The sequence below is a fragment of the Hoplias malabaricus genome, chromosome 16 (assembly GCF_029633855.1).
Source record: "Hoplias malabaricus isolate fHopMal1 chromosome 16, fHopMal1.hap1, whole genome shotgun sequence".
Taxonomy (NCBI): Eukaryota; Metazoa; Chordata; class Actinopteri; order Characiformes; family Erythrinidae; genus Hoplias; species Hoplias malabaricus.
In genome coordinates this window covers 16740004-16758604 of record NC_089815.1, presented here as the reverse complement: position 1 = coordinate 16758604, position 18601 = coordinate 16740004, and the positions used below count along the sequence as shown (strand labels likewise).

Sequence of the window (18601 nt, the reverse complement as noted above, 5' to 3'; positions counted from 1 at the left end):
AGGGTGTGTCCTAAACCCCGTACTAGGGCACCCAATAGGACGTAAAAACGGCGCTTCACTTTGGTATAGTGTACACTACGGTCCTGTGAATACAAACTACTTTTTTTTCGACAGGCTGCACTTGGGGTCACGGTGTGTTTTCTTCTCCATTTCTCTAATATCTTTTTTAAACCTTTGACATTTTTTCTCATAATGTAGACCTACTGTGTGGAAATAATAACACATTTTTAATAAATATGATTTGCTAGGTATAATGACTTACTGAAATACTAAAACTTAACCCTGTTAATGAAAATGAAATTTTGTTTCTAGGGGAAAAACACCTACAATTTTAAACATGATTTGAATGTAACTCTACACTACCCTACACCCAGATTCTTTCAGTAAGAAGCAGTGTTTTTGTATATCATCATATATGGGGGATTGGAATATGTTTATGTTGGGTCAAAACAAACGTCCCAGTGGATGAATCAGTTTCACAGTTTACACTAAATTATATTGCACAGTAGACAGTGAAATAAGCTCATATTGGTGAAACCCACTAGTATAAAACACAAATAGCGTTGTCCAGCCCACTTGACCTGTCATACTCCTTCGCTTGTTTGTGTGTGTGTGTGTGTGTGTGGTATGAAGGGAGTCTGGCTGGATGGAGTCTATTAGCAAAATCTAAGCAGTGAGGTAACTTCTAACTACATTCAGATCAAGGGGAAAGTAATAGCTGGTTCTTGAGAAAGAGAGTAGGATGGAGAAAAATGCAGAAACAGCCTTAAAATCCGAACATCCTCCAAGAACAGGCCGTGCCAAAAGAGAAACTCCGCCAATGGCTAGAGAGAGAAAGCAAAAGGCAAGTAAGTCAGTGAAGTACCAAGAAGCACACAGGATGAAAGAGAAGGCAAAAGGAGCAGAGGCAGGAGAGAAAAACATTAATGAGGACAAGGAGAATGGGGCAGTCATGTCCAGGAGCACTGTGGTCAATGTGGACAGTGTGAGAGAGAGGACAAAAGAAGAGAGCGAGGAGCTACTTGGTCTTCTTGAGAGTGAATGGCATGATGAAGGTATGTAAGGGTCTGGTTTACATTGTAGTCACACAGAGATAACAAAGGCGGGAGAGTTATTTTTAAAATCAGTATTCTGGTGCCCTACAGCCGTGAAGCCACGAAGCCTTGGGGTTTGTGAGCTGCTTCTTACAATTGCAGCTCTTGCCACTGTCATCTTCTTCTTCCCTATATCAGTTTGGTTTTGTATAAAGGTAAGTGTTATTTGCTTGTGATATTATAATATTTATTTTCAGTGACTGTTGAAAATTGACTGTATTTTCATTGACCATTATGTTTGGGACATAGCTGTCATAGGTCTATTAAAGCAGTCACATATAAAGCAATCCTCTTCAGCCCTTGATTGTTTCAGAGCCTTGTTACTTTAAGTTTTCTCTTTAGCAAATTGAACGCATGCGAATCTGAATTAAAATCGGTTGACTGGTTTGGTCATTCAAGAGCTTTCCACATTTTTTTGTGGCTAGTGGTTTGCATCTTGCAATGTAGACAATGCAATGCAAATCTTACATAGTGTTCCTTTAGGGAAATATTAAATTGTTCCTGTCTTGTAATTTTATGTCCAGCCTTTACATCTAGAGAGAAACACAAAAATCACAACAAAAGAATAAATTATATTTTTGTTTATGAAGAAACCTTCTTGTTTTTGGAGATGTCATGTTGTTCTTCTTGTGGCGCAGTGCAAAGTTAAAGTATTAAAAACATGGTAATCTACATTTAGGTGCCCATCATAAATTAAATAAAATATATATTTTTTAAAAAGTCAAACATTAATGTTAACTGATTATATAATGCTTTGTTTTAAATTGTTTGTGTCCCTGATATTGTTTATTACAGATAGTTAGGGAGCATGAGCGTGCAGTGGTCTTCAGGCTGGGCCACCTGTTGCAGAGGAAACCTAGAGGACCAGGTATATAAGTTGATACTCAATCTGTATATACACTGTTTTTGCAGTAATTAGTAATCAGTAATTTAAATTATTTGATTCATTCATGTATTATTTTTACTTAAATTGTGTTCATTGGTTATTAGAAAATGTTATTGTTTTATTTTGGCATAGGGCTGCTTTTTTACCTCCCGTTTCTGGATGTTTGTCAGAAAGTGGACATCCGGCTGAAAATGCTGAAGGTCCCTTCTCACAAGGTAACTTTGTTTTAGCTCAGCAGTGTGCCTTTATGAAGGTATGTTTGTATAGTTTTTAATTGCAAAGCTTTCAGATGAACTGCAGATAAATAAGCACCAACTTGAATTACATGTGTGTCTAAATAGATAGATAGATAGATAGATAGATACTTTATTGATCCCCAGGGGAAATTCAAGAATGTCCTGGAGAGAGTGTCTGGCCTTGAATTCTCTCACTCTTAAAGCTGCATCTGAAAAGATGTGGTGACTGTCTTACTATGTCTCAGAATATATGCAAGAGCCCACTCTCCCAGCTTGGTGGCATGACCTCATCAGCATAAAAACTACATATACCTGCAGGCTGGAGATCAGCAAGTGAGACGTACACAGTAAGTGGGCAGATACTAGCAAGTGGGAGGTTAAGGTTAGGCGTAGGGTTAGGGTTAGATTCTCTGTTATGGTCCACACACAACAGAAGTGCAGTCCATCTTGCAAGAGAAATCATGTATGTTTACAGTTGTGTGGTCTGCAGGTGGTGACAAATGACCTGGTGTGTACGGAGGTGAGTGCTGTGTGTTATTATCGCATTGAGAATGTGTGTGTGTGCTACTCCTCCCTGGCTGGAGTTCCAGCTGTGCTTCAGGCTCTGCTGCAGGTGTCAGACAGAGAAGTTCTGGCCCAACACACCTTCACTCACATACTTCAGAACAGGAGCAAAGTGGCTAAGGAAATCCAGGTACAGTCTTTTTTTTACTGTATCACCTTGTATTTTGTAACACCTTGTAAATATTTTTCTGGAGGTACTATGGAGAATACTGTGTAAAATGTTTCTCTTAAATTTCTTGATACTTTATAACATATGGTAATATTTTCTCTAATATATTGATGTAAACATAGCCACATTTTATCTAAAGGATAAATGGATAATACCGAACTTCAATCATAATACTTTAATTATTTACCATTATAACCATTATATTCAACATTCATACTGTGAAATCTCTGATACCACTTGGTTTAAGTTAAAAAAGTAAAAATGAATATTATACCTTTATTTTTTAATCTACTTTCATATTTGATCTTCTCTTTTAAAAAAAGAACATTATATTTTATTTAATGTATGATTCTTTGCAGCTTTTGCAGTCAATGAAGAATCTGTTCATCTTTCAGGACACTGAATATATATGTTATACTATTTTCATTCATTTTTAAAAATGTAATATAGTAAAATTCACAATTTAATTCAATCAATAGAGCAAAGTGACCCAACTGTGTCTTTTCTTTCAATGAAGGTTGCACTGGATTCCATTGCCTGCAGGTGGGGAATTAAAGTGGAGAGAGCTGAGATGTAAGTAATAAATATATGAGAAGATAGAGGATAATAATGTATTAACTCTAAAGCATGTGAGGCCCATTAACCAGTGCGGTTCTGCTGGGTGCACTACTAAATGAATGATGTGTTTTTGTGGGTTTAGAGAAGACGTGTGTCTGCCACCTGAAATTCAACAGAACTTTGCCATTGAGGCTGAAGCCAAGAGACAGGCTCAAATCAGGGTATGAACATTCTGCCATAAATACATTCATTGCAGGACAGGTTATAATTATTGTAATTGTAATCTTATGCAAGCATTGTCGGTTTCCAGGAGTAGGCTTAAACTTTGACTTCTGTCACTGCAATTTAGTCAAAAAATAGACTTATTTATGTGGATGAGAACACAAAGTGAATTAGTTGATTTAAGTGATATACGTATGACTCTGGACAACAAGGAAAGAATACAAGATTAAAGATTAAAATGTGTTAATAATTTTACACAATATGCACAATATGGTGTTGTTTGAGTCAATGGGACAGCAAGGCACAGCACTGTGAATGAAGCAATATGGGAGATTTCATTTTGTATTAATTAGTTTTTTTTTTGCATATATGTTACCTACCTCTTAGTTGTTCATGGGAAACCAGTGTTTCCCTAAGACCTCAAAAAGTCATCTATAAATCTTTATCTCAATTTAACAGAGAACACATGTTTCAAATGTTTATACAGGCAGAACCTGGGGAGGAAAAAAAAACAAATATTTAGACACAGTAGTATTAGATAACCAAGCTTAGACTTAAAATTGTGGCTCTGGTCATTAATAGAGCGTAGGGCATTAAAACCTTCCTAAAGTGTCCCAGCCTGTGTGTTGTTATTTCAGGTAATTGCAGCAGAAGGTGAGAAGGCAGCATGTGAGGCTCTGAAGGCTTCCATCGATTCTCTCTCAGACTCTCCTCTGGCTGTCCAACTGCGTCTACTCCAACTCCTCCATACGCTGCGCTCTGACCATCCTGCTGTGGTGCTTAACCTTCCATTGGACCTACTCAACCAAACCTTTCAGCAACCGGATACAACCAACACAACCAATCAAAACCATCCTACAGGAGACATCCCTGTCTCCAAGGAACTGGCCGAAGATTCCCCAATGATGTGAGAGATTTCCTTGACAAAAATTCCAGTATGAATATCAGTGTAGTGAATAGTCACAGTGAATAACATTTATTTTTTATTATTTAAATATTCACAACCTGTTATAGATGAAACCATACAGTACTGCATAAATGTCTGATTTCAGAGGCAGATATTATATCTCTAAGGAGAAAAATCAAAACATTTAAGCCAAAATTACACAGGAGCTTCAATGAAGAAAAGAGCTATATGACCAGGAGTTTACATTTTTTTAGAGCCTCACATATCACAGATCAGAGATGCCAGAATAAATCACCATTACTGGGCAGCAGCAATAATGAGTGGTTACAGCAGCAGATGATCACAAACTTGACACCAGCAACTGTGTGGAATAAAGGCCATGGTAAATCACGTCAGTCACTGTGAAAACCTTGTGGATAGGCACAACCGAAAGAGAGGTCTTTAAAGAAAAAGTTTTCAGGAATTATATGCTCCATTAAGCTTTTCTTTTATAAAACTAATTTATAAAATTAATTAAACACTTGTGTTTTATCATTAGTGAGTGATATTAGAGATTATTAATGAGTGAATGTAAGAGTGAATGTGAGAGTGTGTAGTGACGTGTGATGGAATGGTGCCCCATCCAAGGTCTGGGCCTGCCTGGTGCCCAGAGATTCCTGGTGGGCTCTAGTACCACTGTGAATCTGAACTGTATAAGCGGTTATAGAACATGAATGAATGAATGTACGTATGAATATTATATAATGCCCTGATGTTTGGCTCTGTTCTGTGTTCTATTGCTTAAATCCAAATCTATCTTTAATATAGAGTAAATAATGCAAACAAGAGAAAGGTTTCATTCTCTGTAGTTGTATTTTGCATTACAGCATTTTTATTTAATTTAACTGTAATACAGCAGTAACATTAACATTGTAAATAAACACATTTGTGATGTGTCTAACACTATATACACACACAAATAGTAATCTTTTTTTATGTACTAACACTTAATTTAAAATACTTTGAATTTATTTCTGTCTTCCAATGTGCATTAGTAGGGTATATGTGTTACTTTAGCGTTTCTTGCTGCCTTTAGTGGGTTTGGGGCTGGGAGCTGGTTTCTGGCTCATCTCTTTAGGTTCAGGAGTGGCTGTCGTCTTAGCAGCTGGTGTAACAGACTTCTTGCTCACTGGAAAAAAAAATATTTCACGCAGTATTAAGTATCTGACTACACTAATCATATTTCACATTGATACATTACAATATAGAACACACATATTGTAAAATAGAAACAATAAAAAAACCTTCTGCAAAATTGTAACTTCAAAGGAGATGGAACAAACTTAACATTTTGGACTATTTTTATTGTTCCACTCATCCTGAAATATTCACAGAATATTTTCAAAATATGCGATAACAAAACAAAAGTGTTTGTAATGGGTTTTGTTTGAACAGAGACAATAATGAACTTTGTAAAGTTATGAGAGTACTGCTGGAACATACAGAGATTATATGTTCTTTTAACTGCACTTATTTTAATATCCCTTGCTCACCCTTGTGCTCTGGAGTGGGCATTTGTGAAATTTGTCTTTCTAAGTCCTGGATCTTCTCCAGTGCTGTTTGGAGGGCTTCCTCTGCCTTTACAGCCCTCTCCTCAGCACTAATGGCTCGAGTTTCCACAGCTCTGACACCCCAACACATATAAGCACACACAAAACAAGCACACTTTTGGCCCCAATGCAGGATACAGAAATGAGCATAGACAATGGTCTGTTGAACAGTTATTCAAGAGGCCACGTTGTACATGCTTTTTTATCATCAGCATGGACACATAGCTCTTATGAAACATAAAGAGCTATTTGAGTGTTGAGTGGTACCCCTATGTAAAAAATTCTCCACCTTCTAAACTTAAATTATAGACCAATTCCATGAGATGATTTGCTGCTAAAAATATGTGTAATTGTGTTTTATGTTCATTGCCAAGTTGTTTTTTATTCTGGCTTTAAGCCCTTACTGAAACTGTTCATTCCTCAAACTGGTTGTGGGTGACATAATCAACTCGTGTGGAATTTGAGGTTTGGGTTTGTACATCTGAGACACACTCTCAGGCCCTAGATGTACCTGCTGAGATCCTATCATTCATAATGAAGCTCATAGTGAAATTAAATTAAAAACAACAGCCTTTTATTTTGTATCGGAATATCATCTTCTCAGCCATGTTGTCAAACATCGGAACCCTGACTCATTCAAAATGAAACTGAATGAACAAAATGAAAGCATGGAAATACTTTTTTTTCCATGATAATGGGCCTTTATCCTTGGCTAAATCAACATGGTTGTATATTCTGTTTAAAGCGAAATCTGTGTCTGCATTCTTTAAGTGTGCATACCAAGGTCACTCACTGGTAAAATACTCACAATAGCTCCTGCTGAAGAACCCCCACAGTAGACAGAGCAGTGAAAGCTTGCTGTGTGTTTTCAGTGCATGGACGCAGTACAAGATCATTGGTCTGGATAGCAGAAGCCAGGGTGCATTAGTATAGAAACACAATTGATTAGGTGTGAGAACACTGGGATGTGTGAATATGTGAAGAGATACTGACTCCCACCAGCTGCACAGTATCATTTCCCAAAGACTGCTCCATGATGTTGCCATCATGACCTATTATCTTCAGAACTTTTTCTTCCTCTGTGATCTCCTCTGTCCTCTCCACCTCCTCCTCCTCCTCCTCCTAGGAGGTAAATTTAGATAAATACATTCATTCCCATCAGCAAAATCAGAATGACTGACTGTATGAGAAGAACTCTGTTCTTTATGTGCCATGGATCAATAAAGGCCTATAACAGATTTCCCAGGTTTTACATTTAAGTGACAGTGATGGTGATGGCTAGATGGGGCTGAGATTTCTATGTGCTCTTTGAAGGCTATAAGCCACTGTCTGGAGACTAATATTTTCTGAGACTAGCTATAAATAAGGCACTGACCTTCTGGTTATTTATTTCAGTTAGGCAAGGTTTGTCATCTGCTTTCACAGCTGTCTGCTCCTCTTCCTGGTCTTTTTCATCGTCTTTGGTCAGTTCTGATTTGGTGTGGTCATCCACCTGACGACAAAATAGATTTTATTTTTTCTCCCACACAATTCTATGTCTATATTCTCTGCTTTGTTTGCTAAGTTTTCGTTCCTTTGTTGAATTCAAATTAGTTATTTTACTCATACTTTTCTGTGGTTAATGAAAAAAGCTTTTGCATTTTTATTCTCATCTGGCCTTTCCTGTCTACACTTTATTTTTCTCCTTATAAATAAATACTACTTACTTACTGATTGTACAGCCAGTCTGTACAGTGAAATAGACTGCACTCATTTCTCTTCTGAAGGTGAATATTTTTCTGAAGTGAAACATGCTCAAAAAGAGCCACAGGATTATTACAAAAACAAAATGAAAAGCTCCTCACTAGAGAGTTCACAGTGGCCGGTGTTGATGGGAAACCAGTGACAGCTTTCTTCACCGTTTTTAACTCAACAGGACGTCCAGTCATATCAGACAGCAGGACCTGACACACCTCCACCCACTCAGCACACTCCCTCTGAACACACACACATACACAGGCACAGAAGCTAACATTTCATAACCTTTCTAAATGTTCACCAGTAGATGTAGCAAGAAGACGTCCTCTAATAAAACTCTGCTGTTTACTAAAGAATCTTTGAAAATGGGAGAGTCTGCTACCTGAATCTTGGAGAGTTGGTACAGTTCATTGTCTTTTTCATCCTGAGTCATGTTCTTTTGAATGTCCTCCTCCACAATTGCCTGACAAGAGCTGAGGGTGGAGACATACTTAAAAATCTCAAGTGTCATTTATTTAAAACAGAGAGACATATTTTAGGCAAAGTTTTCTTTCAAAGGCAAAGTTTTTTTAGGCAAAGTTTTCACCGGTGCGGTGATTGTGTTTTTAATATTGGTTCAGTGCAGACTTTTGCAGGTGTAAATCCAAAATATTTTTTACTCTTCTGAGTCCGTGATCTCATCGATGAACTCAAAATTACTGATCAAAAGCACTGTGAGACTTTTGGTCTCTGGTCTTCTGATCTTTCTGGTTCCATGTTGTACACTATGGTCTATATTTTTCCCAGTGGCCTGTAGCCAAGTTTCTAAGAGAATCAAGAGAGGATCAGTGTCCTCACTTATTTATAGTTATAACGCTAACCGGAATAAATTCCTAAAACGTAAACTTTAGGTTAAACTCGTCATACCTTGTGACATATTTAGAGAAATAATCCAGTTTCTGAGAGAGATTTATAGCATCGTCCTCCAGCTTCTGGAGAGACAAATCCTTTAATGCACAGAATTCTCTGGATGTTGGATAAGGTAGCTTCTGGTCTGCAACATGATCAGGCACCATCTGCAGCAGCAAGTCTACCATCCAGCGGGTCAGCAGAGAGTGCATGGAACTGACCTGTTCATCACAAAAATGACAGTTTTGCTGAGACCATCCAAAAAAATTTTCCCATACTCAATAACATAACATTAAAGGGAACATGCCATATACCTTCTCACACATTGTCAGGTTTTCATATTCGAAGAAGTTGTTTTGAGAGGAGAGGAAATCCCTCAGTGTGTTGAGGACATCATCGATTTCAATCCTGCCACACAGACACATGGCTCAGAGACAAATCAATCGTATGGTGTGCACTGAATGGTCTTAAAAACTTCAACTCTAACCTTGTATGAGGCTTCTGCTTTATCTTGTCACTCTCTGACTGGGTGCTGTCTACATTCAGCAAAACCTCTTCAGATATTTTTACCCAGCTCTCCAGGACTGTCTCCAGCTTTAACCATTCAGAGTGAGGCAAAATTTCACTTCTACCAATATAGGTCTTCAGTTTGTTGGCCCAGACCTCCATTAATCCACACAGAGACATCAACTGTTTATGAATTCCTATATACCAACAGAAAATAAAACCTGTTAAAATTCTAAATATAATTAGGGAAATATTTTATTAATATTGATGAAGTATTATGGATGTGCAAGTGTCAAAGATTAAACTAGTTCATTAAACATTACACACCACATTTAGCTCATAAAAGATTTGAGAATGATATGCTCTGTTGAATATAGGAATAAATACCAAACTACACAGTGAAGTTTCACAAACTGTGTTGGAGATATCAAATTATCTGTCAAGTGCAGACAAACTAAAGTCAAACTTCTCACCGCTCTCTCCATTGATACGGGTATCTAGCTGCTTGTGGAGCTTAGTGACAGTCCTACTCAGCTCCCTCATGGCCACCTGACCCTGAGGTGGCTCTCCATCTGGGGCAGGGTGCCTCCTGAACAACTGCAAACACAACTCCACCCATGATTCCTGCAGCTTAGTTAGTGTGTTGAGAGTCTCCTGACCAGAGAAAAGGTCCTCTCCTCCATACCGTTCACACTGCATGGTCAACTCCTACAGGGAGAAATGGTATTATCGTAATATGTAAGTATCATAAACGATAAGAATTTATGAATCAATTTCTCAAAACTTTGAATTTCTAACCATGGACCATTGCTTCAAGTCCTCAAACAACTTCTCCTCTGAAACTTTCTCAAATTTCACACCAGGGCTCCTAGAGAAAAGTGAACTCAAATGTATTAGCTCAAATTCAATTACAACAAACAAAACAATGTAACACTCCTATCTTCTTTACCTGATGTTAGTCTCACAGAATTTGTGCCATTTGACAATGCCAGTTTGAATAGACCTGATGATCTCACACTGGTTTCTCTCAGTCTCTTTCAGCTTCTCCATGAAGCTTGTTAAATGCTCTTTCCACTGCTCTGTCAGCTGCATGACATGGTTAAGGTCTTCAGAGTCCTAAAAACAGACAAAAACAGTAGAATTGTAGAATCTACCTGATTTTAATTTGTAACAGAAAACAACAACCACTTTGGGCAATGGTCAGTGTAAAAAACATGTACCTTTGCCATCAGAAAAGCAGTGAAGTGCTCTGCTGTTTTGCTCCACGTTTGCTCACTAACATGAAGCCTGCTGACCAGCTGCAGGTTGTTTAACTTTATAACCTGGAAAGATAATTTACAATATATACTTTTAGACTAGATATAATAATGAATACAGTTCCATACAGGAGGTGGACAACAAAACTCCAAAAAGTGTGTTTGATTCCCTGTCTGGTAAAGCATGTCACACTATACCATACAATTCCAAGGGCAATATTAATAATGGTTTTTACCAACAACTGCATGTTTTAAAAATCCAGGCAATGTACAAACTGACCTTCAGAGCGAGGCTGTAGGCGACTTTGCTCCATAAGTTCCTCTCCTCAGTCAGTATGGCCACCTGGCCCTCCAGCCGTCTCCTCTGCATCTCATAGAGATTGTGGTACTCCCCAACAATACTGCAAGGGAAATCTCCCTGTTACACCATATGTACCAATGTCTGTAGACACCACTTAAAAATAGTGTATTTTGTTACCAGTTTCACTAGTCAAGTAGGTGAACTTAAAATAACACAGACAGCTTTCCAAACAGAATACACACGGTTTTCTCAGACAAAGACCACATACCCAGATTAGCCATAACTTTTTGACCAGCTCTTGTTTCTACACTCCATTGTCCACTTTATCAACTCCACTGATCATATAGGAGGCTCTGCATACTTTGTAAGCCCCCTTTCACTATAATCTTCAATAGTCAGTACCCCCAGAGGACCACCACAGAGCAGGTATTATTTGGGTTTTATTGCTCTATAATTATAGACAGGAGTCAATAAGTTATTAGCATATGTTGTTAGCCTCATTTCACCCAGTTTTTAATATTCGGGACACCTCAGTCCCCTCAAAGCAGGTAAGAGCAGGTACACTTCAAATTGAGTGTAATAAAATGTTATTATTTTTATTTTTTTTTATTTCTCACTCAGAATTGCGCTGTGCTTGCTCCAATGCTTTGGCCAGCTCATCTTGGGCCTTGACGGCTTGGTGAGACACATGCTCATCATGATCCCTCAGCTTGTTCAGTTCTCTGCAGCAAGAGCATACCCAAAAAAGACAAAAATATCATCAGCGTTATCATCATCATATCTTCTGCTCAATTATATTTGTATGAAAAAGCATCTAGTTCCTCAGTAATTTAATAATTATATTCACTCACAAATTCATTTTCTGGGTTTAATCTCATCATGCAAATGATAGCAATTTTATTACTTCACAGGCTTGCTGTTTTATTTTAAAACATAAAGACAACAACCCAGCAAGGAAGAATATATATATATATATATATTCCTATATCATATAAACATAATATATAAACATATATATGTTTATATGATAACTGCGTATTGAGTTCAGGGTCAAGATGGGGCCAATCACTGGGCACAAGGCACGAACACACACTCGATGAGGTGCCAGTCCAGGGCGACACACACTCACATATTCACTCACACACTTAATAATAATATTAATTATGGTAATAATAAAAATGGGTTTACTCATTAAGCTGTGTGATGGAGCTTTTAAAGCAGATGATTTCTTCCATCAGTCGTCGGTCCAGTGCTTTCTGTGCCAGTGTCTCAGTATGTAAACCTTTAAGTTGCTGGGGGATACGGTCAAGCAGAGCAACATAGCGCTGCCTAAAGACAATAAAACTTTATTCATAAAAGGCAAAATAATTCAAAAGATCTTTAACGTAAAGACAAGATTAGTATTAGACAATTATTAGATTTTATTCTAGGTAGATTTAGGTAGTTTAAGCAAGATTTAAAAAAGACAACATATTGTATATGGACATACAAAAACACACCTGAGTTTGGCTAGCAGCTGGCCCCTCTCTGCACACTCCACGCTCACCTGCCGGATTAGCTCATGGAAAACGATGTTGTAGATGTTCTGCTCCACACGCACCAGCTCCAGCAGAGCTTCCATCTGAAGCACAGAATGAATGACTAATACATTTTTTGGTCTAATAAATAAATTAACCACTTTAAGATTCCATGGATTTATCAGAATGGTTAAAACAATTATCAGCATATATATTGATAAATCAATATAAAGGGCACACACAATTTTTTAAATGTGCTCATTTTTGACATTGTAACATTGTAAGATTTGTAAGATTTTTATTTTTACTGTTGAAGAAACATAAATTGACCTTCATGTCAACTGACAGTTCTTAAGCAGTCAGCAAAGGATTTTTGTTCAAATTTAATCGAGGTAATTTCCCAATTGATCATGTAAAGTTACTAATCTAATTAAAGCTAGTGTTATCCTTTGAGAAGCACCTCTGCGTCTTTTAAATACAAACTCTTTTGACATCTTTTTATATCAGTTAACCAATGCATATATGTGCTAGCATTGCACTGAGTGCTGGGAGAGGGTGGGAAACATTGTACACAACCAGAGGCAGAGGGGACAATTATGTACAATTATATACATACAGTGATCAGCCATAACATTTTGACCACATCCTTGTTTCTACACATTATTCTCACAGCTCCACTGACCATACAGGTAGTTCTTTTAGTTCTACACTGCATAATTTGTTGTTGTTGTTTTTTTCCTACTTTTTACACTTATACCAGCACCATACACATTAGCATTGCTCATCACAGCACTTAATGATGTGTAGTCAGTACAAAAATGCATACTTGTGAGAGATTTGTGAGCTCCTCAAACTCCTGATGGACACCTGCTTTCTCCAGCATATCATCCATCACTCTCATCAGCTGCACTGCCTCTAGGCGTCCACTGGGCTTCCTAATGATCATCAGGGAACCATCTGGTTTTAAGAGGCTTTAGCTTCATTACAAGAGGATCATAAATGCTACATGGCATAGGCTTGATCATTGGAGGTAAACATTGTTGTACAATCTAACAAAAGCTTTATGCTGATAATGTCACTTACATTGATGGAAAGATTTTGAGTTTCTTTTCTTCATCCTCTAACAAAACTGTAAATTTGCTGGAAATAAGGGAAGGACTGTTTACATAAACGTTTACATAATTTCAGATTTTCACAATTAGGCAGAATTACTCTTTAAATTTGTTACTTTCAGCATTACTTACTCGTCATAACACTGCAGTCCTTTCAAACCCTTATGTTTTACTATGTGGTATTCTGCTGGAATTAAAGTCTCAATGGAACTGGTATCCTGTATTTAAAATCAGAATATAAATATTTTTTTTATTTTGAAAAATGTTATTATCAGAAGTAAAGATCTAATTTCTTTATACATGCCTTTTGAATATCACGTGTCTGAGAAGAGCGTCTGTCAGTCATGGGTGGGAGAAGCATTCGTTGCTTCTGAGTAGCCAAAGCATCGCAAAGAAAGGATATATCCCTGTTCACAAACAGAACCAAGCAAACAACAGTGAGGATGTGTTCATAATAATATTAATAACTAATTTGTTGCAGCAGCACATTAAACTGGATGACAAAAATATTTAAGCATATTGTCGCTGTCCAGCGAAAAACATGTCTCTCCATGAAATAACTAAAATGACAAAGAAAAACCTTGAATGAAAAAATCAAACTGTTACAATATTTTATTCCCAGTAATAGAGGAGCATTTCTATTGGTCAATTTATCATAAAATGCTCACACCATAGGTAAGGCTGCTGCTGTGTTCAAATGATGTAGTAAACTAAAAATCAACAAAAATTAAGATACATGTTTTCTTTGGACAGTGATGATACAAAAGTTACTCAGTATAATTTCTAAAACCTGCCAGCTCCAGTTACAGATGTGGGTTGGTCGAGAAAATATTGGTATTTTTTGCGGCCAACAGCATGATGCCACACTGCGTCTGGTGCACGAGTAACCTGCAAATAAAGAAAAAACACAACTCATGATTTGGTACCATCTGATATGTGTATGTAAGACTCGTGCTAAAATATGGTATGGATATGACAATAAACTGCAATAAAACATAGAGAAGTATCTTAATTTCTGCAAAAAACCTTTGAGTTTTTGAGGGTTTTACTAAGCCTCGGTGGTCCCAGTTGGCCTTGCGCAGAGACAGTTGAAGTAAGATTAGTGAGCAGTTCGTCTGGAATGAAATCATCTTGTTGCAGCAAAATCTGCGTCTGGGCTCTGCCATTTAGAGGCACTGTCTCCTTTACTTCTGGGAGCAGAGGGAGTTCAGCAACACCTGTAATGTATGAAGAGGTGAAAAAATGGGTAGAAGGATGATAAGGGGACCCCCTCTTCATGTAGAAAACTTCTAAGATATTGATATTCTTGGATCTTCGATTGTGGCCTTCCCTATTCAGTACACATCATACATTTTCATTTGGATTCAAAACACAGATTTTGATTTCTCACAACTATTTGTGTAGGTTTTGATGTAGCTTCGGGTTCATTGTCTTGCTGGAAGGTCCACCCACAGCAGTATCCTCTGGCAGAGACAGACAAGCTTTGGGCCATAGTCTTCTATTGTTTGAAACAGTTCATTATGCCCCAAACAGCCCCAAAGTGTTGATATATAAATGTATTTAACAGTGTTAACATTTAATTAATTAATAGTGGTAATTCCAGCTGGCTGCTTCTTTTAAACAATTATGTAATCTGTGGAGTTCTACATGAAAGGACATCTTTTTGGTTTAACCCATGTTGAATGACAAAGTGAATTTATGTGAGTGTAAACTCATTTATGAGGGACCCAGAAAATGACCAGAGAGAACAATGACAGCAGCAATAAAACTAAATATCCATGCCACAAATATATACATTTTTATTTTATTACTAATATGCTTTAGTGGTGTAAATTATGCTGTTCCCTTTGATTTTGGAAAAAATATATATTTTTATTTTAATAATATAAATAATTAAACAATTATATATATTAGAAAACATATAGACAATATTTTATATACAGTCCCTTAATTTAGAATAAGCAATATTCAATTCTTTGGCAGCAGAATGTCATGGAAAATTATTTTCTTTATTTTGACATGAAATATTTAGAAAACTATTCAAGTCTTCAATGCCTCAGTATTTCGGAATCATAAGACAAACAAACAGACCCCTGAATGTTTATCTCTGATGATGAAGTAGTTCAATGGAGAATATTTTCGAAATTTTAAATGAAAAAATGAGAACAGGACCATACAGGCAAAGTAGCAGACGTATTATCTTTTGAACATTTTATATAAACAAATGGGTCAAGGTTGTAGTTAACAGAATCCACGCGGTGAAAAATGAATAACTGTCCCTATCATATTCTGACAGTTCGCTATCCTTCGTCTGACGGAATGAGTAACTCACCGTGGCTTTCTTCCACAGAGGATTTCAACGAAGAGTTTACTCTCTTTCTACGACCCTCTGCTTTTTGTAAAGCCGGAGACGGACTAGATTTTACACACGCCGCCATTTTCCACTCTTAACTTTAACGAAGCACATATTAGTAAGGTAGTGAAACGTATGATAACAAAGACTTAAATAAATAAAGCCCGTTGTTAGCAAACACAGTCTATGATACAGAGCTGAGCAGAGAGCTCCGGCTGACGGTCATAAAGACTGTTGCTATGGACGCGTCACGCCTCCATGCAACTGTCCAAACTATAACTAAGATACATACCTAACTTTGATTTTTAAGAGGTTATGTGCTGAACTAACTAGAATTTTCATTTTCCCCCATGTAGATTACTTTGAGATGGTAACAAGGTTGGGATAGTTTTGATCATATGTGTTTGCTAAATGCAAAAAGATTAGAAAATATAATTTATATAATGTTATAATCTAACATTAGTACACCCCTAGAAGTAATCCTAATTACCCTGCATATGACCTTATTTTGAAGATTTACTTTTGGATTAAGTCCAAACAAAGTATTCATTTCATTCGTTATCTGTAACCCTTATCCAGTTCAGGGTCACGGTGGGTCCGGAGCCTACCTGGAATCACTGGGCACAAGGCAGGAATATACCCAGGAGGGGGCGCCAGTCATTCACAGAGCAACACACACTTTTTGAGTTGCCAATCCACCTGTCAACGTGTATTTTTGGAGGAAACTGGAGCACCCAGAGGAAACCCACACGGACACGGGGAGAACACCCAAAACTCCTTACAGTTACCCAGAGCAGGACTTGAACCCACAACTTCCAGGTCACTGGAGCTGTGTGACTGCAACACTACCTGTTGCCCTCCATACAAAGTAGCCTTTTCGAATGAAAAACATTAATTAAATCTTTAATTCAAATTAGTACTAATTTCATCTCAGAGATTCACTTTAACCTTTCTGCTTTAAAAAAGGTTGTATTTCCTACCTAATCTGTTAGACCTTTACATTATTAATGGAAATTCAGGTTTTAAATTATTGATGCAAGTTCAATAATTCAGGGTTAACTGATGCCTGGGCCAGTAGACCAGCTGTGTGTACGGCAAAGTTTGTTTAAACAAATTTTGACTTTTATGAATCTATTGCTCCTCCTTGGATCACCACCTTAACGTTGTGGAGGGGTTTGTGTGCCTGCGTGAGCCTAGGAGCTATGTTGTCGGGGGCAATAGCCCCTGGTAGGGTCTCCCAAGGCAAATTGGTCCTAGGTGATGGGCCAGACAAAGAGTGATCCATAAAGACATGGATGAAAAAGAGAAAAACTTGGACACAGCCTCCCTTGCCCGGAGCAGGGTTACCGGGGCCTCACCCTGGAGCCAGGCCTGGGGGAGGGGCTCCTTGGCGAGCGCCTGGTGGCCGGACTTTCACCTATGGGGTCCGGCCGGGCTTAGCCCGAAGGAGATACATGGGTCCACTCTCCCATGGGCCCACCACCTGTGGGAGAGGTAGTAATCCGGGTCTGGTGCATTGTGGATCGGGTGGCGGTCGGGGTCGGGGGCCCTGGCGTTCTGATCCTCGGTTACTGAAACTGGCTTTTGGAACATGGAACGTAACCTCTCTGGTGGGAAAAGAGCCTGAGCTGGTGTGCGAGGTTGAGAGGTACCGGCTAGATATAGTTGAGCTCACCTCGACACACAGTATGGGCTCTGGAACCAATCTCCTTGAGAGGGGCTGGATGCTCTTTTACTCTGGAGTTGCCCAGGGTGTGAGGCGTAAGGCGGGTGTGGGCTTACTCATAGCCCCCCGGCTTAGCGCCTGTACGTTGGGGTTTACCCCAGTGGACGAGAGGGTAATTTCCCTGCACCTTCGGGTTGGGGAAAAGGGCTCTGACTGTTGTTTGTGCTTATGCACCGAACAGCAGTTCAGAGTACCATGCCTTCTTGGGGACCCTAGAGGGAGTGCTGGAGAACACTCATTCTGGGGACTCCATTGTTCTGCTGGGGGACTTCAACGCTCACGTGGGTAATGACAGTGAGACCTGGAGGGGCGTGATTGGGAGGAACGGCCCCGCTGATCTGAACCCGAGTGGTGTTCAGTTATTGGATTTCTGTGCTCGTCACAGTTTGTCCATTACGAACACCATGTTCGAACATAAGGGTGTCCACAAGTACACCTGGCATCAGGACACCCTAGACCGCATTTCAATGATCGACTTTATAGTCGTATCATCTGACCTGCGGCCATATGTTCTGGACACTCGGGTGAAGAGAGGCGCTGAGCTGTCAATTGATCACCACCTTGTGGTGAGTTGGATCAGATGGCGGGGGAGGATGCCGGACAGACCTGGCAGGCCCAAACGTGTGCTGAGGGTTTGCTGGGAACGTTTGGCAGAGGAACCTGTCAGAAAGATCTTCAACTCCCACATCCGGCAGAGCTTCGACTGCATCCCAGGGGAGGCTGGTGACATTGAGTTCGAGTGGGCCATGTTCCGGACCTCCATTGTTGAGGCGGCTGAACGGAGCTGTGGCCGCAAGGTTGTCTGTGCCTGTCGGGGTGGCAATCCCCGCACTCGGTGGTGGACACCCTGGGTGAGGGGGGCTGTCAAGCTGAAGAAAGAGTCCTATCGAGCCTGGTTGGCACAGGGGACTCCGGAGGCAGCCGATAGGTATCGAGGAGCCAAGCGCCTTGCGACCTCGGCAGTCGCTGAGGCAAAAAC

General features: G+C 39.0%; 2 protein-coding genes across 3 annotated transcripts; one reads left to right on the top strand and one right to left on the bottom strand.

Moving 5' to 3' along the window:
• Window positions 1-25: 25 nt before the first annotated feature.
• nphs2 (NPHS2 stomatin family member, podocin) lies at window positions 26-5552 on the top strand. The gene is made up of 10 exons (XM_066647294.1): window positions 26-132; window positions 313-1055; window positions 1146-1249; window positions 1890-1962; window positions 2113-2195; window positions 2707-2910; window positions 3467-3522; window positions 3650-3728; window positions 4368-4636; window positions 4782-5552. The coding sequence occupies exons 2-10, from the start codon at window positions 743-745 to the stop codon at window positions 4822-4824; spliced, it is 1224 nt and encodes a 407-aa protein (XP_066503391.1). The 5' UTR covers window positions 26-132; window positions 313-742; the 3' UTR covers window positions 4825-5552.
• Window positions 5489-16115, bottom strand: axdnd1 (axonemal dynein light chain domain containing 1). 2 transcript variants are annotated; one of them, XM_066647291.1, is made up of 25 exons: window positions 15876-16115; window positions 14570-14760; window positions 14334-14431; window positions 13848-13950; window positions 13676-13761; window positions 13515-13571; window positions 13258-13366; window positions 12414-12535; window positions 12103-12243; window positions 11532-11636; window positions 10894-11014; window positions 10578-10679; window positions 10307-10473; window positions 10156-10225; window positions 9831-10065; window positions 9338-9554; window positions 9165-9258; window positions 8869-9071; window positions 8345-8435; window positions 8070-8201; window positions 7601-7717; window positions 7225-7347; window positions 7034-7125; window positions 6169-6299; window positions 5489-5804 (listed from the first exon to the last, which is right to left on the bottom strand). In XM_066647291.1, exons 1-25 carry the CDS (start codon window positions 15979-15981, stop codon window positions 5689-5691), a joined length of 3129 nt encoding a protein of 1042 aa, XP_066503388.1. In that variant the 5' UTR covers window positions 15982-16115; the 3' UTR covers window positions 5489-5688. The 2 variants fall into 2 exon arrangements, with proteins under 2 accessions (XP_066503388.1, XP_066503387.1); XM_066647290.1 differs by having other exon boundaries at window positions 5490-5804; window positions 7219-7347.
• Between the last annotated feature and the right edge of the window lie 2486 nt (window positions 16116-18601).